Source organism: Sciurus carolinensis, chromosome 1 (assembly GCF_902686445.1).
Source record: "Sciurus carolinensis chromosome 1, mSciCar1.2, whole genome shotgun sequence".
NCBI lineage: Eukaryota > Metazoa > Chordata > Mammalia > Rodentia > Sciuridae > Sciurus > Sciurus carolinensis.
This window is the reverse complement of record NC_062213.1, coordinates 80,132,014-80,159,317: the sequence shown is the minus strand read 5'-3', so window position 1 is coordinate 80,159,317 and position 27,304 is coordinate 80,132,014. Positions and strand designations below refer to the sequence as shown.

The window sequence follows — 27,304 nt, the reverse complement described above, 5'->3', positions numbered from 1 at the left end:
CTTAGCAAGACCCTGTCTCAAAATAAAAAATAAAAAGGGCTGGGGATGTGGTTCAGTAGTTAAAATCTGTTTAATCTCTGGTCTCCCATCCCCCAAAAAGACTATGTCACTGGTTTATGTACTGGCTATGCTATACTTTCTATTGCTATTTTAAAGTATACTCCTTTTACATGTTTAGTAAAGTTTATTGCAAAACAGTAAAAGTTTATTGTAAAAGAGCATGCAGTTACACCAGCAGCAGGCTCATTTACCTCCTGTTTACCCCATCTCTTAACTGCATCAAGTGTACAAATCAAGCGATTGACCTAGACCATCTAGGTTTGTATTAAGTACATTCTGTGACGTATGCACAACCAAAATGCCTAAGGACATACTTCTACAGAATACAGCCCATCATTAAGCAATGCAGTATGTATTGTTCACTCTAACAGTTACAGTGTTTGTGTCTGTGTAATACTGACAGATAAGAGATGATTCAAAGATAATTTCAAAACATTTATTTGCCATTCACTACTTTGCAACAATTCTCTCAATCTGGTTTGAAAGGGATAACAGGTGACTTTTGTTTAAAGTCCAAGTAAGGAATAAGAATGAAAAATAAAACATCTGGAGTGAGAATTCTTTAATAACTATATTAATTTTCATAGAACAATAAATACAGAAATTGCAAGCAGTATATGTAACAGTAATATTTTCCTTAGATACAGAAAACACCTACTTTTATACAATTGAACAAGTGAACACTTTTTCAAAATCAGTACTGGAAACAGCTACACAACAGAAGAAAATCACAAGTAAAATTAAAAACTATATTCTTGACCCTAAATACTGAGGTTCCCACTCCAGGTAGTCCTCACCGGTAAGGGGAAGGTGGAAGAAGACAGTTCAGCTTCGAGCTGCAGCAGTCTGAGGCTGCTCAGATTGGAGCTGCTTGCCAAGATATTCCCTAGAAAATAAGAGTAAAATGACATGGCAAATTAGAACTTCACTTAGAGAAAATCACTTTCATGATCTAAAAATTACTAATAAAACAATCCTGGAAAATAAAACAACTTCATATTTCAAAAGTACCTATACTAAATTCTACCCTTGTTCATGCAAAAACAACTCATGATACATACAAACTAGTAACTGAACACACAAATAGGTAATATAAGCTAATGTAATTACTTCTAAGGGAAAGTCTACTTCTTGTTCACATAAAGGTCTGCTTATTACTGCCAGCATTTCTGCAATCTGTGTTCAAAAATCAACTTAATTATGATTCCAATGAGGATCTTATTTCCAAAGAAGAGTAAGTCGTTGTGTCTAATTTATGTGACCACCAAAAGGGAAGCGATCTTATAAATTTTATCAAACAGGAAAAGAAAATGTTTGGGGGCACTATTACTGCTGCTACTCTGGGAAGGCCTGCAACTAGGGAGTATTTGTGGCTGCATAGGTTTGTTTTATTTTCCTGTGGGGAGGGAGATAATATTACAAAATTTCCAGGTCTTGTATATGTACTTTTTTTAATACATACCTAAGAACTTAAGCCTGAAATTAGATATGCTTCATTTTAAGGAGGGCTACTTTTGAACATTAGCCTATTTTACTACAGTTTCTTAGAAAACATTGAAAAGAATGAATTCAAAAACACCATTTAACCCTTTAATTATAATAAGCTATGGTTCTTTCAGTAAAAGACCCATGTCAAAGACCAGGTTCTAAATGTAAGTTTCTAAGACAGCAGGCAAGAGCAAGTGGCAAAGCCCCCAAGAACTCAGACTATGAAATGCTAGGTGATCACCAAGAGTCCTTGTGAATTTTACACACAATGCTTCCAAGTGCTCCATCCTCTCCAGAGACCTGAAGGGTGGTTCAATCCCCTCCAGATAGAACTATTGTGTACAGGACAAAAGGGTCCTTCACATAAGAGATTCTGTTGAAGCACAGTCAAAATAAGAGGACACTAAAACACAGCAAAAGTGAGATGTCCTGGCAGAGAATTTAAAGACATGCCCAACCATGGCTTCCTCCCCAACCCTCTCTTGCTCCTGTTTGTGTTCCTAGTCAAAGTCATGTAATATGGATGATGGCCTTTCCTACACTCCCATTTTTTCATACATAGAAGGCAGCCTAGAGGCATCTACTTCTTCATGGCCTAACATGTAGAAAACTCAGCACCACTTTTCCCATCTGCTCATGAGAGTTTATGTAATTTCCAATTTGGGGGAGGACCAGGGCACTCACAGATTTAAAGCCAGTACAACTGAAAACTTGTACTCCAAGAGTCAGAACTTTGTAAGACTAACATGAAGACTATAGGTCACAAAATGCCAAAAGTCCATCAAGAAAAAGCAGATAGGTCCATGGAAAGAAGAATCAAATCCTTTCCTAAGGCTTTTCTGAAATTGCTCAGTTAGTTATGGCAGGTGGCTTGTTAAAATAACAGATGGAGTTGAATCATGCTCAAATGAAAGGATAATATACTTTGGAAAAGACCGAATCTGCCCAATACTTTGGAGTGAATCTGCTCCTTTAGCTTGGCTTAATAAAACATTATAGTCTGCTTCCCTGATCCCAAGTAAGAACATGCAGTCAACTGAAATATTCCGAAGACCTAGGGAGCCAAGCTACTCAGAATCCTCTGTGCCCCAAGAACAGGGAGTTTGGATCAAGTGGCTGCAGGCTGGGAACACAGACTGGCTAGTACCATTCCACCCTTTATCACAAAGCATTTATGGAAATTTCCTTACAGGTCTGGCCACAGGCCATCCTCCAGTACCTTATAGCATTCCAGTGAAGTGGGTGTTACTGTCTCCATTTTATAAGTGAAGGACCAGAACCCCAGAAAAATGTCAACAACGGAACAAAATGACTTCAGGGCTGACCAGGGCTCTCATCCCATCCTCCCCCTGCTGTGGGGCTGCCTAGCCTCCAAGAAGAGCTGGGAAGCTGCAGAATGTAGAGACTGTTACTATGTTTATTGATCAGAAAACAATTAGGGTATAACTAATTACTTCAAGTTAAAGTTACATTATTGTCAGATAAAGGAAAAATTCGAATGAATCTTACTTCAGAGAATTATAATCTATAATAAAGGACTCCAAAGAGATGTTTAAAATGATTTAGCATGCCTTTCTATGTATGAAGATCAATATAACAATAAAATTCAATTTTTAATTCACTCAAGAGGTGCCCAATTTGTATCAGCAATCAACAGGAGTTTGACATTAAATCTTTACTTCTACTTAAAAAGCAAAATTTGAAAAGTATAATATTTTTCTTTCCTTTAACTTCATCCATAACTGAAGTCTCTTGGGATCCCAACATCTCTAGAGTTGAAACAAGGGGGAGTTTTGAAGACCCACTCCACTTGGAAAAATCCCAGAACAAAAGATAGAACGCTATATGTGCCAGAAGAGTTTATATCTAGCAAAGAAATACTGAAAACTGTTCTTGGGTTCCTACAAAACACCAAGAGACAGCTGAGATTTGGCAGAGGCAGTCTGAAGGTGACATGTTCTACTGAGGTTCTATTCTGCAGTGAGCCAATATACCTGGGAGTCAGCAGCTAGACTACATTAACCCTCAGAATAACAAAAAGGCTTTGCTGTATTACAATTAAGCACCATACCTTCACAGTATAAAACTTGTTTAAAGAGGAAAACATTTTTATTTTTTTTAAATCTAACTGAAGACACTATGATAGTATTCAACATGCTAACTTCACCTATATAACTGAAACACATGATAACTTCAGCAACATTATTTCATGCCAGGAGAAAAGTGAATTTTCTATTGGCAAACATTAATCAATGAAAACCACTAAGTCATTCTTATTTTCCCTTTCTGCTGACTCAGTAGAAAATCCATCACCTTTGAATTATGCAATTATAAAACAAGTGACTTAGTCTTGTTTTCTTAAAAGCTAATTCACTATTGTTTAATCATAACTTTAGTGGTTCTTCCAGTTTTTCTGATTTTGAACATTAAACATAAAGCAAATTTTGTTTTAATAAGCTAAAAAATAAAATTTTGTTCCTCCTATGTAACAACAGAACCAAATAAAAATCACAGCACTCTGTCTCATCTGCATCAAATTTATAGAAACACTTAAATTCTAAAAGTTAAGTAATATATAGTCAGACTGTTACCACAACATTTCAAAATCAGCATAGGAAACATCACAACAAATACCTACTATTTTATAACCTGAAACTGACTAAGAACTACACTAATTGCTTTGACATACATTTTCTTACTCTTCACAATAACATCTGTAAAAAGTATGATGAACCCCAGTTTAGAGAAACTAGAAGTTAGCAATGATGAATGACATACTGTAAGGTTAGGATAACTAGTTAGTGGTGATAATTGTATTTATAATCAAGTCTGTCAAATTTTAAAACTCAGTTTTAATGAACCATAAAATGAAAAGGAGAATAAGAGAGACAGTGGTTTTCACTGATTAATATGTTTGCCAGCAGAAAATTCACCTTTCTCCTGGCACTAAATTATATAGCTGAAGTTAGCATGCGTTTCAATTGTATAGGTGAAGTTAGCATCACCACCATAGTGTCTTCAGTCTCAGTTTTAATGAGCAAAGTACTGCCTCATAGCACCATATTCTACCTCCCACTGGTTGGAGACATGTTATTGGATAAAAATTAGAATGAAGAACATAAGAACTTCACAATGTGAATCCTCAATTTTTTTCTCAAATATATTTTCATAGTCACTTAGCTACTTCATTTATAGCAGCATCTAAATTCAAAGGTAGATTAGCAGAATCATTAAATAGGTAACCCACAGCATTAAAGAAAAAGTCAATGATTCTAAAAATAGCCTATTTATGCAAGTTGTAGTCCTAAGACCCAAAATGTGCATTTGAAAAAAAATGCATTGAAGAGCCAGAAGAGGATTTTGAATGTTCTTACCACAAAAAAAAAAAAAAATTCAAGAAGTTTTATCATCGTACAATATATACATAAACTAAAAGATCAGGTTGTAGCCCATAATCATTGTGTCAAACAAAACTGAAAATAAAACAAGCCAAAAAGAATTTATAATAAACATAATTTATGCAATATTTGTGATATGATATTTCTTTCTACAAGAATTCCAGTAATCAAATCTTTTTAAATGAGTTATAAAATCTAAATACCTCTAGCCAAATCGTGAGTTTCTTTAGCTCTGGTTTATGTTGCAGAAGAGTCCCTCTATACCCATATCTACCTGCTATCACTAGGCCAGCAATGCCTTACCCGCTTCATCATTTTCTAAGGTATGGTTATGACATGCACACACTGAGCCACTCAAAGCATCAGAATTGGCAGCAAATACTCCTTTTCCTTTTAAAGATGTTGGTTCCTGATCTGCAAGGACTTATGACCAATGGCAATCTATACAATGTAGACCATGCCCTAGCTGACCATATTACATACAAATCCAAAAGCTTTCCTAGCCTACACAATTGTCCTTTAGATAATGATTTCCCCATGAGATACACAAAAACTAAAATATTTCAAAACATATAGGCCAGTTGTTTCTTCAATATGAATTATAATCACCTGCAATGAGTTTGAGCTATATAAAGAATAAAGATTATGCAACTTTGATATACTACATACAAGGCAACAAGAGTTGTTAAAGGTTTATCTGATATTGCCTGGTAATGAAGAATATCAACTATAAATTTGGGGTGTACCTGGCTTCCTCCCTCTTATTTTTCTCCCCATATCCACGGGCCTCCAGGTCTTACCGATTCTGTTTCCTCAGTATACAGAACCTACCCTATCCTCCTCACCCTTGATCCTGCCTTACTTAGTCATATATTCCTCATCCATGGCTTGGAAGCAACTGCAGCCTCCTCACTGGCATTTTTCCTCCTGTGTTACCTCCTCCAATACAGTAGCCCCCACTCTCTCTAAAATGGTATTGCTAAAATAACACTGTTATTATTTTTATTATTGTTTGGTAGATTTCCACTACCTTCAGGAAAGAATTCATATTTCTCAACACAGCAAAGATGGCTTGTCATGATCTGGTCATTAGGCATATCTCCAATTTTACTTTTAGCTTCATAACCAGACTCTAGTCATCCAGAACCACTGGTAACTCCCCAAATGGATTGGGCTCTCTCTACCTCAAGGTGTCTGCATACACAGCTCTCATCCCCTAGCACTCCCTTCTTCCTCTTGGTTCCACCCTCCCCCCACTACCTCCTCCTAATCTGTTAATGGCTCCCACCTACTCTCTGCCCAGAACCTTCCATGGCCTGCACAAGACCCACTCTTCAAAAACCATGTAGACCTTTCCCACAATGTCACAATTAAGCCTATGATTGTTGCCCCCACCACAGGATGAACAATCTAGCATTCACCCCAAAAGATATTCAGAAAAGTTAGATTTGTTTAAATTTGAACATCAAATATAAGCCAAAAAAGTATGTGATTAATGAACCTACCACCTACTCTCACCAACTTTCTATCACAAAAGTTTTCAAATTGAATTCAAATGAATTTAAGTAGAATCTATAATTAACTATTTTTTCAGTTAATAAATCATCAATAGAAATGGCACAACTACTTCCAAAGGTTTTAATTTCTTAAAAATTTCAAACATTTAAAAACAAAAAATTAGCCAGGTGCAGTGGCACATGCCTATAATCTCAGTGGTTTGAGAGGTTAAGGCAGGAGGATAGCAAGTTCAAAGTCAGCCTCAGCAAATTAGCAAAGCTCTGTCTCAAATATAAAAAATAAAAAGGGCCAAGAAGATGGTGGAATAGAAAGGTTGTTTCCCTGGTAGCTCTGAAGCAAGAAAAGCAGACAGCTAGTTTTTCAGCAAGGTGGATAAATGAACAAGAATTAGGGGGGAGAACTTTACTGGAATTTAATACTGGACATTCAAAACAGACTAGGGATTGAGGAGATCAAATACAATAAAACAAGGGAAAACTCTCCAGACCCACAGTCACTGCAGCAGCTGGAGGCAGAATGGTCTTTCTGTGAATGCAGTAAAGCAATAAGGGAATTAAAGGAACCCCGTTCTCGGGAGAACTGAGGCATGTCGGGGAATAAAAAGTTTAGAGATCAGAGTTACTGCTTACAGTAAACTGCACTGCTCAATATCCTTGTACAGGAAAGAAGCCACCATCTCTCTCCCCATGGCATGCAGAAGGAATCATTTTTCAGCCAAGTCACAGAGGCCAGTAGCTAGGGGAGTCGATTTCTGGCAGACCTGAGCCTGACTTCAAAAACAAGCTAGGCAAACCCACACTGTATGGCAGAGAGTATCCTAGTGACCAGGAGAAAAATCAAGCATGGAGAGAGGTTTATACAGGGGAATATTGGTCTTGGAAACCCACCTAGCTTCCCCCGGCCCTTCCAATCCAGTTGCTTGCAGGACCAGCTAGGAGAGAAGCTCCTGACCAGGAATTCGAAAGGGCAGGGGTGGGAGAGATTGAGTTTGGATCAGAGACCAGGAATCATGGGGTCCAAAGGCAACACAGTGGGCTAAGAACAGGCTCCTACATCACACGAATGTCACCCAAAGGAGATTCCTGGAGAGTAGTCTTCCAGCATGGACCAGCAATTGCTGCGTCCTGGAGGTGTACTGACTTAAAAATCTCCAGACCAATTGGCATTCAGCAAAGAGAATGGAGTATACCTAAGCCTACACCCCACTTCACAGAGTTCCACCCCCAGGATTAACCCTCTCAATCCTATCAACCCCACCCACCCTGAGGGTGGAGCAACCATCATACTCTAGACAACCCTACCTAACTGCTGAGAAGGGAAGTTGAGAAATCTCTGAAATCCAATAGTACATTTCAATTTTGTTTTGTGTTCTTTTATTTTTACTTTCTTCTATTTTTAATAGTTTTAGATGTTTACTTTATATATATTTTCTCTCCTTTATCTGTTTCCCTTGATTCTCTCTCTTTTCTCCTGCTAACAGCCAACCTCCATTAGCCAATCTCTATTATTCCCTTTTTTACGCTTCCTAAAATTTTTCTCTTCTATCTACTCTCCTCCCTCCTCATAAACCATATCCTACACAACTTCTGTTCTCTCTTTGTCCACCACTGGAAATTGTAAAACCTTTTGCAAACTTACCGTTTTTATTGTAGGCAATGACTAAACACATAATTTCTGTTTATTTCAACAAAACTGTAGACATCTTAGTAGGGGCTATATGGTTTAATATTGCATACTGTTTGCACTGGTGGCTGTTATTAAAAGGGTAGGTACTGGAAATGTTCAGGGATACTATAAGTCTACAGGGTAGAAACTGTACTGCCTCAGATCCACACTGCTAGATGGGTGGACACACAAACAACATGAAAAAGCAAGGGAACAAATCACACCAAAGAAACCAAGATTCTCCAATAATAGAATTCACTGACGCCACAGTGGAAGAAATGTCAGCAAAGGAGTTTAGAATATACATAATTAAACTGATCCACAAGGTAAAGGAAAATATAAGGAGTAAAATCAGAGATAAAATTCAGGAGGTGAAAGATCACTTCAATAAAGAGATAGAGATTCTGAAAAGAAATCAAGCAGAAATCCTTGGAATGAAGGAATCAATAAACTAAATTTAAAATTCAATGGAAAGCATTACCAACACACTAGACCACTTGGAAGACAATGTCAGGGAATGAATACAAAATATATAATCTTAAAAATAAAACTGACCATGAACAGAAGATACTAAGAGACCATGAAGAGAACATCCAAGAAATATGGAATAACCTAAAAAGACCAAACTTAAGGTTTACTGGGATAGATGAAAATGCAGAGATACAAACCAAAGGTATGCACAATCTTTTCAATAAAATAATATTGGAAAATTTCCTAAAACTGAAGAATGAAATGGAAAATCAAATATAAGAGGCTTACAGGACCCCAAATGTACAAAATTACAACAGACCCACATCAAGGCACATTATAAGAAAATGCCTAGCATAAAGAATAAGGATAGAATTTTAAAGGCCCCAAGAGAAAAATGTGAGAGTATGTTTAGGGGGAAAATAATTCCAATCTCAGCTGATTTCTCAATCCAGACCCTCCAAGCTAGGAGGTCTTGGAACAACATATACCAAACTCTGAAAGAAAATGGATGCCAACCAAGAAACTTATACCAAGCAAAATTAAGCTCCACATTTAATGACAAAATTAAAACTTTCCAAGATAAACAAAAGTTAAAAGAATTCACAACTAGAAAGCCTACACTACAGAACATTCTCAGCAAAATATTTTGTGAGGAGGAAGTGAAAAACAACACCACAAGTCAGCAAAGTGAGGAATTACACTGAAGGAAAAGCCAATCGAAGGAGAAACCAAGACAAGATAAAAACCAAAAATAAACCAAAATGACAGGGAATACAAATTGTATCTCAATAATAAACCTGAATGTTAGTGGCGTAAGCTTATCAATCAAAAGACATAGACTGGCAGATTGAACTTTAAAAAAAGACCCAACAATATGCTGCCTTCAAGAGACTCCTCTCATTGGAATAGACATCCACAGACTGAAGGTAAAAGGTTGGGAAAAAAACATCCCACTCACATGGACTCCATACACAAGCTGGGGTTTCCATTCTCATATCGGATAAAGTAGACTTCAAGCAAAAGTTAATCAAAAGGGACAAAGAGGATCATCGTGGAGGAGGCGGCTCAGCACAGCGCTTGGACTCGAGCAGCCACTGGGGCTCCGGGCAGCTGCCTGGGGAGGAGCTGCGTGGCGAGTTGTTTAGACCTGGAACGACCGCTTCTGAACACCGGGGGGTTGCCCGGAGGAAGAGGAGAAGCTCGGCGGGTCACTTGGTCTAGGAGTGACTGCATCAGAGCCACAGGCGGTTGCCAGAGGAGGAGCTGCGTGGTGAGCTGTTTGAACTCAGAGCGAGCGCTCCTGAACACCGGGGGACTGCCCGGAGGAAGAGGAGGAGCGCTGCGGGACGCTTGGTCTAGGAGTGACTGCATCAGAGACACAGGCAGTTGCCAGAGGAGGAGCTGCGTGGTGAACTGTTTGAACTCAGAGCCAGCGCTCCTGAACACAGGGAGGTTGCCCGGAGGAAGAGGAGGAGCGCAGCGGGTTGCTTGACCTAGGAGTGACAGCATCAGAGCCACAGGCAGTTGCCAGAGGAGGAGCTGCGTGACGAGCTGTTTGATCTCAGAACAACTGCTCCAGAACACTGGTGGCCTGCCTGGAGGAGGAGAGCGGTGGGACGCTTGGTCTAGGAGTGACTGCATCAGAGCCACAGGTGGTTGCCAGAGGAGGAGGCGAGTGGTGAGTTGATTGGACTAAAAGCAACCGCTCCTGAACACCAGTGGCCTGCCTGGAGGAGGAGCGTGGTGAGTCACTTGGTCTCAGAGCCACCGCTCCTGAACACCCGGGGGGCTACCCCAAGGAGGAGGAGGAGGAACAGGGCGGGTCACTTGGACTTGGAGTGACTGCCTAGGGCTACGGGTGGTTGGCGGGAGGAGGAGACCCGAAGTGAGTTGTTTGGACTCCTAGTGACTGTGTCAGAGGCCGGGCGGCTGTCCGGAGGAGGAGGTGTGTGGTGGGTCTCTGGGTCTCGGAGCTGTTGTGCGGGGCTCCAGGTGGTGGCTCGGGGGAGGGGCTGCGTAGCCAGGCGATTGGTGCAGAGCAGGGTCCCAGGAGCTAGGTGGCTTCTTGCTGGAAGAGCCGCACAGAGACACGCCTAGGGGCGGAGCGAAGTTTCCAGGGCGGCGGACAGATTCTTTCGGAGAGGCAGCCTAAGGAGACTCGCCTGCGAAGGGTGAGGCTCCCAGGCCCAGGACGTAGGTCCGGGCCCCTGGGATCGTTGCAGAGGAAGACAGCCCAGCCCAGGTGGTAGTTGTAGATTGAGGGGAACCTCTAGGAGGGCAACTGACAAGCGAGACGTCCCCACCGAGTGAGTCTTCCCGGCCGGGGAAGGTTTTCCCACAGGGACGGTAAAACCAGAGACACAGGCACAAACAGGCCTTGCCTCAGCCCACAGTCTAGTTCCCCATTGGATGACCATTGGTCAACAAGTGGAGGCACCTCTGCCCACTAGCGGGGAATATATGCCACCTGAGGGTCACCACCCCTAGAGAGGCAGCTTCTTCGTGGAGCTCTGCATTATCGACCTCCTCCAAGACTTCAGGCTACTGAAGGATAAGAGGGGATATACTAGCAATCTTCAGGGACATTATAAGTTGATAGAGGAAATCTGCAATATCTTAATGACCCACTGACTCCTGAACAATATGAGAAAACAAGGGAAGAAAAGCCCCAAACAAATCTAGATGTTACATCAATAAAATCCAATGACAGCATGGCAGAAGAAATGACAGAAAGGGAGTTCAGAATGTACATAATTAAAATGATTAGGGAAGCAAACGATGAGATGAAAGAGCAAATGCAGGCATTGAACGATCGCACCAATCGACAGTTAACAGAGCAAATTCAGGAAGCAAAAGATCATTTCAATAAAGAGTTAGAGATATTGAAAAAAAAACCAAACAGAAATCCTTGAAATGAAGGAAACAATAAACCAAATTAAGAACTCCATAGAAAGCATAACCAATAGGATAGAGCAGCTGGAAGACAGAACTTCAGTTATTGAAGACAAAATATTTAACCTCGAAAACAAAGTTGAACAAACAGAGAAGATGGTGAGAAATCATGAACAGAATCTCCAAGAACTATGGGATATCATGAAAAGGCCAAATTTGAGAATTATTGGGATCGAGGAAGGCTTAGAGAAACAAACCAAAGGAATGAACAATCTATTTGAAGAAATAATATCAGAAAATTTCCCAAATCTGAAGAATGAAATGGAAAACCAAGTCCAAGCGGCTTATAGGACTCCAAATACACAAAATTACAACAGACCCACACCAAGGCACATTATAATGAAAATACATAACATACAAAATAAAGACAGAATTTTAAAGGCTGTGAGAGAAAAGAACCAAATTACATTCAGGGGGAAGCCAATACGGATATCAGCAGATTTTTCAATCCAGACCCTAAAAGCTAGAAGGGCCTGGAACAACATTTTTCAAGCTCTGAAAGAAAATGGATGCCAACCAAGAATCTTATACCCAGCAAAACTTACCTTCAAATTTGACGATGAAATAAAATCATTCCATGATAAACAAAAGCTAAAGGAATTTACAAAAAGAAAGCCAGCATTACAGAACATTCTCAGCAAAATATTCCATGAGGAAGAGATAAAAAACAAAGAAGCAAATCAGCAAAGGGAGGAATTATCCTAAAGGAACTGTCAAATAAAGGTGGAACCAAGATGTGTCAAAAATTTTAAATATGAACCAAATGACTGGGAATACAAATCATATCTCAATAATAACCCTGAATATTAATGGCCTGAATTCATCAATCAAAAGACATAGACTGGCAGATTGGATTAAAAAGAAAGATCCAACAATATGTTGCCTGCATATCACCTCATAGAAAGAGATACCCATAGACTAAAGGTGAAAGGATGGGGAAAAACATACCATGCACATGGACTCAGCAAAAAAGCTGGAATATCCATCCTCATTTCAGATAATGTGGACTTCAAGCCAATGTTAGTCAGAAGGGATAAAGAAGGACATTTCATACTGCTTAAGGGAAGCATAAATCAGCAAGATATAACAATCATAAACATCTATGCCCCAAACAGTGGCTCATCCATGTATGTTAAACAAATCCTTCTCAATTTTAGAAACCAAATAGACCATAACACAATAATACTAGGTGATTTTAACACGCCTCTTTCACCACTGGACAGATCTTCCAAACAAAAATTGAACAAAGAAACCATAGATCTCAATAACACAATAATTTAGACTTAACAGACATTTATAGAATATACCATCCAACCAAGAGCGAATACACTTTCTTCTCAGCAGCACATGGATCCTTCTCTAAAATAGACCATATATTATGCCACAAAGCTAATGTCAGCAAATACAAGAAGATAGAGACACTACCTTGTATTCTATCAGATCATAATGGATTGAAGTTACAAATTAATGAAAGAGTAAAAAACAGAAACTACTCCAACACCTGGAGATTAAACAATATGCTACTATATGATGAATGTATAACAGAAGATATTAGGAAGGAAATTAAAAAATTCTTAGAGGTAAATGAGAACAAAGAAACATCATATCAAAATCTCTGGGACACTATGAAAGCAGTACTTAGAGGAAGATTTATTTCATGGAGCGCATTTAATAAAAGAAGTAAAACTCAAAAAACAAATGACCTAACACTACAGCTCAAAGCCCTAGAAAAAGAAGAACAGACCAACACCAAAAGTAGTAGAAGACAGGAAATAGTTAAACTCAGAGCTGAAATCAACGAAATTGAAACGAAAGAAACAATACAAAAAATTGACAAAATAAATAGTTGGTTCTTCGAAAAAAGAAACAAAATTGATAAACCTTTAGCCACACTAACAAAAAGAAGACGAGAGAAAACCCAAATCACTAAAATTCGGAATGAACAAGGAAATATCACAACAGACACGACTGAAATACAAAACATAATTAGAAGCTATTTTGAAAATCTATACTCCAACAAAATAGAAAATTTCGAAGACATCAACAGGTTTCTAGAGACATATGAATTGCCTAAACTGAACGAGGAGGACATACACTATTTAAATAGACCAATTTCAAGTAATGAAATAGAAGAAGTCATCAATAGCCTACCAACAAGGAAAAGTCCAGGACCAGATAGGTTCTCAGCCGAGTTCTACAAAACCTTTAAAGAAGAGCTCATTCCAATACTTCTCAAAGTATTCCAGAAAATAGAAGAGGCGGGAACCCTCCCAAACTCATTCTATGAAGCCAATATCACCCTGATACCTAAACCAGACAGACACACATCGAGGAAAGAAAATTTCAGACCAATATCCTTAATGAACATCGACGCAAAAATTCTCACAAAATTTTAGCAAATCGCATACAAAAACATATTAAAAAGTGCACCATGATCAAGTGGGTTTCATCCCAGGGATGCAAGGTTGGTTCAACATCAGGAAATCAATAAATGTCATTCACCATATCAATAGACTTAAAGTCAAGAATCACATGATTATTTCAATAGATGCAGAAAAAGCATTTGATAAAATACAGCACCCCTTCATGCTCAAAACACTAGAAAAAATAGGGATAGTGGGAACATTCCTTAACATTGTAAAGGCCATCTACGCTAAACCCATGGCTAATATCATTCTAAATGGTGAAAAACTGAAAGCATTCCCTCTAAAAACTGGAACAAGGCAGGGATGCCCTCTTTCACCACTTCTATTCAATATCGTCCTTGAAACTCTAGCCAGAGCAATTAGACAGACCAAAGAAATTAAAGGGATACGAATAGGAAAAGAAGAACTCAAACTATCCCTATTTGCTTATGACATGATTGTATACTTAGAGGAACCAGGAAATTCCACCAGAAAACTTTTAGATCTCATAAGTGAATTCAGTAAAGTAGCGGGATATAAGATCAATGCACATAAATCTAAGGCATTTTTATACATAAGCGATGAATCTTCAGAAAGAGAAATCAGGAAAACTACCCCATTCACAATAATTTCGAAAAAAATAAAATAGTTGGGAATCAATCTCACAAAAGAGGTGAAAGACCTCTACAATGAGAACTACAGAACACTAAAGAAAGAAATTCAAGAAAACCTTAGAAGATGGAAAGATCTCCCATGTTCTTGGATAGGAAGAATTAATATTGTCAAAATGGCCATACTACCAAAAGTGCTATACAGATTCAATGCAATTCCAATTAAAATCCCAATGATGTACCTTACAGAAATAGAGCAAGCAATTATGAAATTCATCTGGAAGAATAAAAAACCCAGAATAGCCAAAGCAATCCTTGGCAGAAAGAGTGAAGCAGGGGGTATCACAATACCAGATCTTCAACTCTACTACAAAGCAACAGTAACAAAAACAGCATGGTATTGGTACCAAAATAGAAAGGTGGATCAATGGTACAGAATAGAGGACACGGACACAAACCCAAATAAATACAATTTTCTCATACTAGACAAAGGGGCCAAAAATATGCAATGGAGAAAAGATAGCCTCTTCAACAAATAGTGCTGGGAGAATTGGAAATCCATATGCAACAGAATGAAACTAAACCCATATCTCTCACCATGCACAAAACTAAACTCAAAATGGATTAAGGATCTCGGAATCAGACCAGAGACCCTGCATCTTATAGAAGAAAAAGTAGGTCCAGAGCTTCAACATGTCGGCTTAGGACTAGACTTCCTCAACAGTACTCCCATAGCACAAGAAATAAAAGCAAGAATCAATAACTGGGATAGATTCAAACTAAATAGCTTTATCTCAGCAAAGGAAACTATCAGCAATGCGAACAGAGAGCCTACAGAGTGGGAGAAAATCTTTGCCAATCATACTTCAGATAGAGCGCTAATCTCCAGAATCTATAAAGAACTCAAAAAACTCTACACCAAGAATGCAAATAATCCAATTGACAAATGGGCTAAGGAAATGAATAGACACTTCACAGAAGAAGATATACAAGCAATCAACAAACATATGGAAAAATGTTCAACATCTCTAGTAATAAGAGAAATGCAAATAAAAACTACCGTAAGATTCCATCTCACCCCAATTAGAAAGGCGATTATCAAGAATACAAGCAACAACAGGTGTTGGCGAGGATGTGGGGAGAAAGGTACACTCTTACATTGCTGGTGGGGCTGCAAATTAGTGCAGCCACTCTGGAAATCAGTGTGGAGACTCCTTAGAAAACTTGGAATGGAACCACCATTTGAGCCAGCTATCCCACTCCTTGGCTTATACCCAAAGGACTTAAAATCAGCATATTACAGAGATACAGCCACGTCAATGTTCATAGCTGCTCAGTTCACAATAGCCAGATTGTGGAACCAAGCTAGATGTCCTTCAACTGATGAATGGATAAAGAAAATGTGGTATATATATACAATGGAATATTACTCAGCCATAAAGAATGATAAAATTATGGCATTTGCAGGCAAATGGATGAAATTGGAGAATATCATGCTACGTGAGATAAGCCAATCTCAAAAAACCAAAGGACGAATGATATCGCTAATAAGTGGATGATGACACATAATGGGGGGTGGGAGGGGTTAGTGTTAGGGTTAGAGTTAGGGTTAGGGAGGGGGACAAGAATGGAGGAAGGAAGAACTGTATAGAGGGAAAAGAGGGATGGGTGGGGTGGGGGGGAAGGGGAAAAAAATAACAGAATGAATCAAACAACATTACCCTATGTAAATTTATGATTACACAAATGGTATGCCTTTACGCCATGTACAAACAGAGAAACAACATGTATCCCATCTGTTTATAATAATAAAATAAAATTTAAAAAAAGAATAGAAAATAGCCAAATAAATAACCTAACATTACACCCCAAAGCCCTAGAAAAAGAAGAACAGATCAACACCAAAAGCAGAAGACAAGAAATAATTAAAATCAGAGCTAAGATCAATGAAATGAAACAAAAGAAACAATCCAAAACATTGACAAAACAAAAAGTTGGCTCTTTGAAAAGTTAAATAAAATTGATAAACCCTTATAGCCAGGCTAACTAAGATAAAGAGAAAACTCAAATTACTAAAATTCATGATGAAAAAGAAAATATAATGATGAACACTACTGAAATACAGACACTAATAATAATAATCAAGCTATTTTGAAAATGTATACTCCAATAAAATAGAAAATCCTGAAGACATCAACAAATTTCTTAAAGACATATGACCTATGCAAACTGAATCAGGAGGACAAACACAATTTAAAGAGATTAATTTCAAGCAATGTAATAGAAGATGCCATCAAAAGCCTATCAACTAAGAAAAGTCCAAAACCAGACAAAGGCACATTCTACAAACCTTCAAGTAAGAATTAATACCAATACTTCTCAAACTATTCCATGAAATAGAAAAGGAGAGAACCCTTCCAAACTCATTCTACTAAGCTAATATCACCCAGATACCAAAACCAAACAAACACACATCAAGGAAAGAAAACTTCAGACCAATATCCCCAATTAACATAGGTGCAAAAATTCTCGATAAAATTCTGGCAAATCACATACAAAAAGATGTTAAAAAGGTAGTGCACCATGATCAAGTAGGGTTCATCCCAGGGATACAAGGTTGGTTCAACATATGGAAATCAATAAACAAATTCACCACATCAATAGAATTAAAGACAAGAATCAAATGATTATCCCAATAGGTACAGAAAAGCATTTGAAAAAATACAGTACCCCTTTCATGTTCAAAACACTAGAAAAATCAGGAATAGTAGGAAGATACTTCAATATTTTAAAAGCTATGTATGCTAAATCCAACGCTAACATCATTCTAAATGGAGAAAAATTGAAAGCATTCCCTCTAAAAATCACAACAAGACAAGGACACCCTCTTTCACCACTTCCATTAAACATCATCCTTAAACTCTAGTCAGAGCAATTAGAAGAAAGAAATTAAAGGGATACAAATAGGAAAAGAAGAATTCAAGTTATCCCTGTTTGCCAACAACATAAAAAATAAAATATGTGGGACTCAATCTAACAAAAGAGGTGAAAGACCTCTACAATGAAAACTACAGAACATTAAAGAAAGAAATTAAAGAAAAAACCTTAGAAGATAGAAGGATCTTCCATGCTCTTGGATAAGCAGAATTAACACTGTCAAATGGCCACACTACCAGAAGCACTATACAGATTTAATGCAATTCCTATTAAAATCCCAATGACATTTTTCGTCAAAATAGAAAAGCAGTCATGAAATTCATTTGGAAAGATAAGAGGCCCAAAATAGCTAAAGCAATCCTTAGCAAATGAAGCAGGAAGCATCACAATACAAGACCTTAAATAATACTACAGAGCTATAGTAACAAAAATGGCACAAGTATTGGCACCAAAACAGACATGTAGACCAATGGTATAGAATAAAAGACACAGAGACAAACCCACATAAATATAGTTATCTCATACTAGACAAAGGCACCAAAATATACACTGGAGAATAGATAGCCTCTTCAACAAATGGTGCTGGGAAAACTGGAAATCCATATGCAGCAAAATGAAATTAAACCCCTGTCTCTCACCCTGCACAAAATTCAACTCAAAGTAGATCAAGGACTTAGGCATTAGAACACAGATCCTGAACCTAATAGAAGAAAAAGTAGGACCAAATCTCCACCATGTCAGCTTAGGAACTGACTTCCTAGCCAGACTCCCAAAGCACAAGAAGTAAAATCAAAAATCAATAAATGGGATGGAATTAAACTAAAAAGCTGCTTCACAGTAAAGGAAACAATAATGTGAAGAGAGAGCCTACAAAAGGGGAGAGAAAATCTTTGCCACCTGCACCTCAGACAGAGCATTAATATCCAGGATATATAAAGAACTCAAAAAACTTTACACCATTAAAAACAAATAACCCAATCAATAAATGGACAAAGGAACTGAACAGACACATCACAGGAGAAGAAATACAATGGGTCAACAAACATAAGAAAAAGTGTTCAATATCTCTATCAATTAGAGAAATGTAAATTAAAACTACACTGAGATTTCATCTCACTCCAGTCAGAATGGCAATTATCAAGAATCCAAGCAACATTATATGTTGGTAAGGATATGGGGCTCATACACTGCTGATGGTACTGCAAATTGGTGCAACCACTCTGGAAAGCAGTATGGAGACTCCTCAGAAAACCAGAAATGGAACCATCATTTGTCCCAGTTATCCCACTCAGTTTATACCCAAAGGACTTAAAAGCAGCATACTACAGTGACATCAATACTACAGCAAAATCAATGTTTATAGCAGCTCAATTCATAATAGCTAAACTATGGAACTAACCTAGGTACCCTTTAACAGATAAATGGATGAAGAAAATGTAGTATATATACATGATGGAATATTACTCAGCCATAAAGAATAAAATTGTGGCATTTGCCAGTAAATGGATGAAATTGGAGAATAAGTGAAATAAGCCAAACCCAAAAAACCAAAAGCTTAATGTTTTCTCTTGTAAGTGGATGCTAATTCACAATAAGGGGTGGGGGGTGGAGAAGAATAGCAGTATTTAGGATTAGACAAAGGGGAATGAAAGGAAAGGAGGAGGATTGGGAATAGGAAAGATACTAGAATGAATCAGATAATTACTATCCTATGTACATAAATGATTATATGACCAGTGTAATTCTACATCATATATAACTAGAAGGTTGAGAAATTATACTCCATATATATATATATATATAATATGTCAAAATACATTCTACTATTATGTATAACTAATTAGAACAAACAAAAATGTATATATATAAAATAAAGAAATAAATAGAAATTTTGAAAAGGATATTTCATCTAGTAGACTGGCAAATATTTAAGTAATTTGATAATATCCAATGTTATAAAAGGCATAGAAAAATGAACCCTTTTATAAAGTGCTGGCAGAAATAAAAATTGATATAACCTCTGCCAAACTATTTTGGTAAAACTAGACAGATTATTTAAACCCTGTTTGATGGAAATTTAATGACATAATTTATTCATGACAAAGTTATTCCCTTAACCAGCCTAAACATGTATCACAAAACATTTTATCACAATTTCATCATCTGGTTGTCAACTATATTTATACTGGTATGTACATACATAAGAGTTAAACTCAATAATTTATAGGATTATTTCCTTTAAACTGTATTTCTAATCCAATGAATAAAGAACCCAATGAATTCCAGCATTTATAATTATTCTTCAGGTATACAGATCATTTAGATGACTTTGTTTTTTTTTTTTTTTGCGGTGCTGGGGATCGAACTCAGGGCCTTGTGCTTGCAAGGCAAGCACTCTACCAACTGAGCTATCTCCCCAGCCCAGATGACTTTGGTTTTAAAAATGAATATTACAGACCCTTTCAATGCCTTTGTCTACTTGTTCTGTTAATTGTTATGCAGCTGTGCTATTCATTGATGCATTAAAACTCATTCAAGGGGGATTAATTCAAAAAAATTAAAAGGCTAGGGATACAGATCAGTGGCTAGGCTCCCCTGGGTTCAATCCCAGGTAACAAAAAAAAAAAAAAAAAATTCTAGGCAATGTCTATGCCAGGATAATTGCCAAATATTAATTTTCAAATGATTTTTCTAAAATTCTTAAAGGAGGAAGAGGCTTTGAGGGTCATCAACCCACCAAAAATTATGGCTTGCTCAATCATCTAGTGAATGCAAGTAATCTAGCCTAGAAAAACTTTAAACGCTCATAATTTTAAAGGTGGGAGTATACAGTAGGTTTAACTTCTGGGAAGGGAAAGTTGCCAGTTGCTCTCCCAATATCCTTTTCCTCTCCTTCCAAATGAAGAGAACACTTGAATTTTACTAGAGACATGGCCTATCAGAGCAAAAACTTCATTTTCCAGTTTCGTTGCAGCTATGTGCAGTCATCAGACTGAGTACTGACCAATAAGGTTTTTTAGCAGAAGTAGCAGGGGGGATTCTTGGGAGCCTTCCCACTGCCTGGCACATCCATCACTATCACTAATAGGCATGAGGATGGCAGTATGCTGAACTGGAAGAACTGTGGGCCCCTTAGCACTTCTAGTCTGCCCAGAGTCCCACATTTTGATGTGAGACAGAAACAAACATCCATCTTGTTTACGATATGGTTATTTTGGGTTTCTGTTATATAATTAGCGGAATCTATCCTTCCCATTAGTTCTTCTCGAGTAAAAATATTAGTATCTGTACTAGATACACACTGGAAAGTGTATATGACTGGATCAGTTAACTGGGGATCTAAAAAATATTGCATTAACAGCCTATCCATACACAAATAAATCCAAATACAGGCAGTAGAACTCAAAGATTTGTTTTTTTCCAAATACTAAAATTCAGAAACCTTCCTCAGAGTCCTGTTTCAATATGCAGCAGTCTTGACCCAATTTTCACCTGACATTTGTGGTCCCCTTCTTCTAAATCTCAACCACACAGATGAACAAAAAGACTACTGGAACAGCTACTGAGCCAGAACAAACTAAATAAAAGTTTAATAACAAACAATGCAGAAAATCTTTAGTATCCTAGAAAATGGTCAGCAAAGTTAACATAAAACTCTGACTGTATAATAATGTTGTATAACTTACACAAAATGAGAAACAAACAATAAAAAAATTCTGGAAAAAAAATGCCAGAGTGTGATGACTTCTTTTATATTGCCCTTTAGAAAGAACTTTAAGTTTCAAATAAAATATTAATTATGTTTCTAAAAGCATAATACAATGAGCAAACTGCTCTACAGAGTACTGACCATTGACAAATTATTTAATGGGTGAAATTTTTAATTAGAAATATTTAATTAGTAAAATTCAAATTCTCTCTTTTAAACATGTAAGACCACAATTTATACTCAAAATTATCCAAAGATAATCTGAGTAAAAAAATTAACAGATATCTATTCTTTGAAAATGTTAGTTTTTCTAGTTTTATGCCACAAATGAGGACACTTCCAACAACAGTACAGATTCTATGTGTACCACAATCCTACACATTTTCTTTTGTTTTTAATAACTGACCATGGATATATGCCCTTAATTTATCATATTTGCTCTCATTTGTCATAATATAAACAAATGTGAAGCTTTTATTCTCCCTGAAATTTTCAGGAAACTAACTGGTCCCTACATGACTTTGTGCCCATTCTTATACAGTCACAATCTTTTAAAAGTATGCCTTTAATATTTTAAATTTAATGTACTTAAAATAATTTCTTTCTATCAAGAAGTAAACAAGACTGAAGTAAATTAAGGCTATCCAATTCTGAAGTGATACTATTCTGCCATATACCAGAAGGAACTTCAAAATATTAAAAAACAGAAGTACAAACTACTAAACTATTTTATTACCAACAAAGAACTTCTGTATACTTGAAACCCTAAAGCACAAAAAGACAAACTATAAAAGTAGTACAAAAAAATAACCCAGCACCACAAAACTAAAACAGAAGAGTCATATTACTTCAAAGAGACCACAAGTGATAATTTTTTTTCTAAAGTATGAATGTAAATAAAGTTAATTCCAGATCCAGTTACTTGAGAGAGGAAAAAAAAAAAAAACAGGTCTTGAAATTGCCAGGTTAAAATCACTACTTATAAAAAAATTCTGAAATGGACATTTAAAATAAATTTGATACAGGTCTTTAAAAATATTTTAAACTTCTAATGATACAAGTTATACAATCAATTTTATTATTAAGTGAATAGAACAAGAAAAGTGACCAAATGAGATAGAAATTGCCCTTGTGATTTAAAAAGTCAAGATACCCAAAACAAGTACAAGCAGTATTCATTTAATCTACAAAATCTGAAGGCTATAAGAGTTATATTTACTTGATTAAATTACTCATAATACATTCTTCTACTCCTAAAAAGATCTGGAAAAATACTTAGCTGATGGGACTCTGGCTGAGGTCCAGTTTCCCTAGAAATCATTTGCTTATCCCCAAGGTGACCAGTCACCTTTCCTTTCAGTGGCAACAGAAACATCACCCTAAATATAAAAGTTACATGGGAAATGGACGGAAAGGCATCTCTTTCCATCAACAAAGAACCAGGAGCAGCAGGCAGTGATTAAAGGAAGCAAAAAGATGAGAAGGCAAGGTAATCAACCTACTGGGGCCTATCCATTAGTTCCCACTGGTCTTCAGGCCTTGGGAGAGAAGTGTCTGATTGCTGGGCTGGACCTGCACACAGCCAAGCTTCTCTGCACAGAAGTCAGGGTGTGAGAGGAAGAAAAGAAGGGAAAAGAGAAGAAGAAAAAAAAAAAGTCCTATCATTGAACAAACAGCAGACATGGTAGCTGCAACTGAGACAGAAATGGCAAGGACTTGGAAGCAAGAATGAAAAAGAACAATATGGACAATGAAAACAGGAGAGAAGGGACAAAAGCAGGAGGAGCTCCATAGCAGCACCATTCAAGTGGCAAAGCAAAGCCCTGAAAAGCACCTTGTTAGGAAGAAGTGTCCCTGGTTGGGGAGGGGAAACAATCGACCACATGCCTGAAAGGTCCAAATAAGCCTTACTGAAAAGCACAATGGAGTGACACCAAGTTTGGGGTTAACAGATTGAGGTTCAAATCCAACTCCCAAATGGGAGAATATGAGCAATTAACCAGACCTATACACCAGACTTCATACCTGTGAACATAAGAATAGTAACATCTGTGAAGAGACATAGGAAGCTAAACAAAGTATGTCCCTGGTTGGTGCCACTTGGTAACTCACTAATGTCAATCTCTTCCCTCCCATAGTTTGAAAGGAAATCATTGTACTGCATCCCATCTATTATCTGTAGCACACAATAACTGAATGTTCAGAGTATTGAACAATACTCTGAACATTCTTAAAAAGAGTCATACCATTCATGTGGCTTACCGAGTAAGCGCTAGGTCCCAGCACCACAAAACAAATAAAATAAGAGTCACATTACTTCCTATCCACTACCTAATCCCATTCCCAATTCCCAAATTACAAGTTTGAAACTCAGAAAGTTAAAAAGTTTAGCTTTAATGAAAAAAATACTTATTTTGCATGAATTGGACACCTTACCCCACCTACCAATATTTACCAGTTTCTTTCAATAAGCATTTATTTGCTAAAATGAGTCCAGACAACAGTTGTTTAACCTCACTATTAGAAGTATTAGGAAAGGAAGTGTGTCTACTCATTTACTGGTATACAATCCCCGCCTGATTACTCCTTCCTGAGTAATAATCCCATCCTGCCTCTTCAGAGGCCTCTCACCATCAATTACCCAGCACTTCAATCTTCCATTTCTACCATTCTAACTCCCCGATGGCAGCGTTTAAGCATCTCCTACTTAAAAACAAATTATAATAATATAAATCCAATCTCCACCTCAGGCTTCCACTAAATGCTGGCCTCCTTCCTCCCTCTCCCATTGAAGTATCTTGAAGAGTGTGACCACAATGGCTTAATGTTTACTCTGTCACCATCCTTGACATGCTGCAATCTGCCTTCTGTGGCCACCAAGGGTCCTAGTCCAGATAACCACTGGCATTCTTGCTGCCACATCTAAAGTATGCTTTTCAGCCTTCCCTTTGTGTGTCCTGTTGACTTTATTTTACTCTGCTCGCTACTTATCCAATCCTTTTTTATCTTTTGTTTCCCTAACAGCATATGTTCCCTCTAATTTCCCATCATTTCTCTTTAGAGTACAGAAATCTTTCTTACCACCTCTCCCATTATATAAAATCCACTCTTCTTCTATTGGTGCCTTCAATGTTTTCTGTCACAGTGATTTGTAACCTTTTGTGGATCACATACCTCTTTGAGAATCTGATGGAAATCACGGACCCTTCCCCCACTGGAGACTATTTCAGGGAAACCATCCAAACACCTCCCAGGGAAGGAGCTCCTGTTCTACATAAACTTTTCTTCGGAGTAAGCTTGCCCTTTTCCATGACATTCAATTCTTACTCCATTCATTAAATCTATCATTCTTGCTCACATCTTGCTCCTCAATTCCAAACCTATATTTCTTTGGCTATTACACATAGACATCAAATTCAATGTGTCCAAATAATGAACTCACTGCCATTTAAATCCTGTTTCTCCATCTAAATTCCCGTATTCATAAATGAAATATAGCCAGTTCCAAGCCAGAAGCCTAAATGCCACACTGGATAGACTCATTCACCACCAGCTCCATTCAATAATCAAGTTCTGACAACACTTCTTCTTTTCTTTTTTTTTTTTTTTCTTTCTTTTTGGTGGTACTTTGGATTGAACCTAGAGTTGCTCTACCTCTGAGTTAAATCCATAACCCTTTTCATTTTTTATTTTGAAACAGGATCTCATTAAATTGTAAAGGCTGGCCTCAAACTTGCAATTCTCCTGCCTCAGTCTTCCAAGGTGCTAAGATTATAGGTATGCACCACTATATCCAGCTACTTCTATACTTTAATATTTCAAAAAAGTGGTCTTTTTTCCTCCATTTGTGCCATCACCATTATCATTTAGAGCATAATTATTTCATCTCTGAATAGTCCCCTAACTCGTTTCCTCCCTTCTAAATTTGCCATATGTCAGGAAGGATGACATTAGGAAGCACAATTCTTTTCATGATACCCTCAGACTTAAAAATCCTCCAACACTTCCTGTTGTTCTCAGGAAAATGTATGAATTTCAAAGTGACAAGAAAAGCTCCCTACATCACCAGCCTCATTTCCCCTTCGTGAGTCCATCCTGAGCCTCACCAAGGCTGATAGCAACTTGGCCTGTGTGGCTACTGGCCTTTAAAATGGAGGAAGGCCAGATCCAGCTACATAGAGTGAAAACTCATAGAGGAAATTCAAGAAGTGGTATGAAAAAATATCTAGTTAAATATTCTCATAATGTGTTATGATTTGGTTCTTAAATGTCCTCCATAGGCTCATATGTTAAAGGCTTGGTCCCCTGTCTATGGAGCTTATTGGGAGGTAGTAGAGTTTAGGAAGAAGTTTGGTCATTGAGGGCATACCCCTGAAGGAGATATTGGGACCCCAACCCCTTTGTGACCCCTTTTGCTTCCTGTTCACTGTGAGTGAGCATTCTTCTCTACCATGTTTGCCCACCATGACGTTCTGCTTTGCCTCAGGCCCCAAAACAGTAAAATCAACTGACAATAGACTGAAACTCCCTAGCCAAAACAAACCTTTCCTCCCTTAAGTTGTTTATCTCAGGTATTTTGTCATATTAATGGAAAGCTGATCTAACACACAAAGATTACTCGTTGAAATGATAATGTAGATACATTAAGTTAAATAAAATGTATTATTGAAATTAACCTCAATGTTCTTCTCATTTTTTTTAATGTGGCTACTAGAAAAGTTTTGATTTTCTCATGTAGTTTGTATTTGAGTCTCACATTATATTTCCTCCAGGCAGAGCTGCTCTTAATTATATGATTTTGTGCAGTTCCTTCAGCTTTGTCCTTTCTGGCAACATCTCCTACTCAACAATACTAGTTAGGTGTTATTCTGAGTCAGGCATTGAGTATGAGCTGACATGAAAGCAAGCAAAGCACAAAGACTCACCCTCAGGGAGCCCTGGAACACCTTCCTCCCTCTTTTTTTTTTTTTTTTTAATTTATTTTTATTGTAAACAAATGGGATACATGTTGTTTCTGTTTGTACATGAAGTAAAGGCATACCATTTGTGTAATCATACATTTACATAGGGTAATGGTGTTTGATTCATTCTGTTATTTTTTCCTTTCTCCCTCTTAAGCTCCTGCTTAAGGCCTCAGAATAAGCATTCTTCTTCCAGAAGACTGTCCTGATTTCACCAGGTAAAATGCCTCCCTTTCCCTAAAGAATACAAAGCACAGTCCTATCTTAGCATGTGCTATCATTTTCTGTGCTTTCAGTATTCCTGCTTAGTCTCTAAATTCCCTGCAATGTCATTATCAGAGTCTACAACAAAGCCCAGCACAAAACAGCTGCTCAATAAATGGTTAATGAACAAACTAATAACTCATATAATTAGTACTTGTGGTTTCAGTTCTAATGATGACTGAGGACTGGAGATATGATAACAGGGACTTAAAAATCTTTGAGCCAAAGCAGGTGTTCTCTTCAAATCCCCACCTTCAACAAGCACCAGAAACCAGCACATTTTGTTCAACCAGGACAATTTTTTTAAAGTTATAGTTTGTATCTTTAAAATAGTACAACCAGAGAAAAATGTATTCAGCATTTTAGGAAACCAGAAGTAGAAAGTGTGAAGCAAGTTCACAGTGCACTGGTCACCAACCTGACCGTGTCTGTGACACCAAGCACATGATAAATTATATAAAGCAGGTTTATTACTTACAGATAGGCAGGAAGGGATGAAAAAAGTCTAGGATTTACTACGAGCACATACCCCAAGTCTTAGGAAAACTGCCTGAGGCAGACAAAGTCTCAACTACAAGTGGCCCACTTGCACACAACTAAGGCTTCCCAGAAAGCAGTCACCTTGGATTTTATACTCTGGGGGTCACACAGCATGCTGGGCTGAAGCATTAAAAGACATTTTGTTGGAGTGAGAATGGGGAACTGAAATGCCTAGGCTGCTCTGGCCAACTCTGCCCATCTGCAGGATGTTGCTCCCCAATACACTCCAGTTATTTTTGAGAACTATAAATGAGAAAGAGGAAAGAAATGGGTCAGTTCAAGGCTATCTGGAGAACTGTTCCACAGAATGAGGGGTCAGTCCTTC

The 27,304-nt window shown here is 37.6% G+C and overlaps 1 protein-coding gene across 3 annotated transcripts in view; it reads right to left on the bottom strand.

Annotated features, from left to right (window-relative positions):
• Positions 1–482: 482 nt before the first annotated feature.
• The window catches only part of Atp6v1h (ATPase H+ transporting V1 subunit H), a 127,405-nt gene continuing 100,583 nt past the window's right edge, over positions 483–27,304 (bottom strand). For all 3 annotated transcript variants that reach the window (XM_047516354.1, XM_047516348.1, XM_047516361.1), the window contains one exon: positions 483–946. In XM_047516354.1, coding sequence (XP_047372310.1) covers positions 886–946 — 61 coding nt within the window. In that variant the 3' untranslated portion in view covers positions 483–885. The remainder of the gene's footprint in view (positions 947–27,304) is intronic.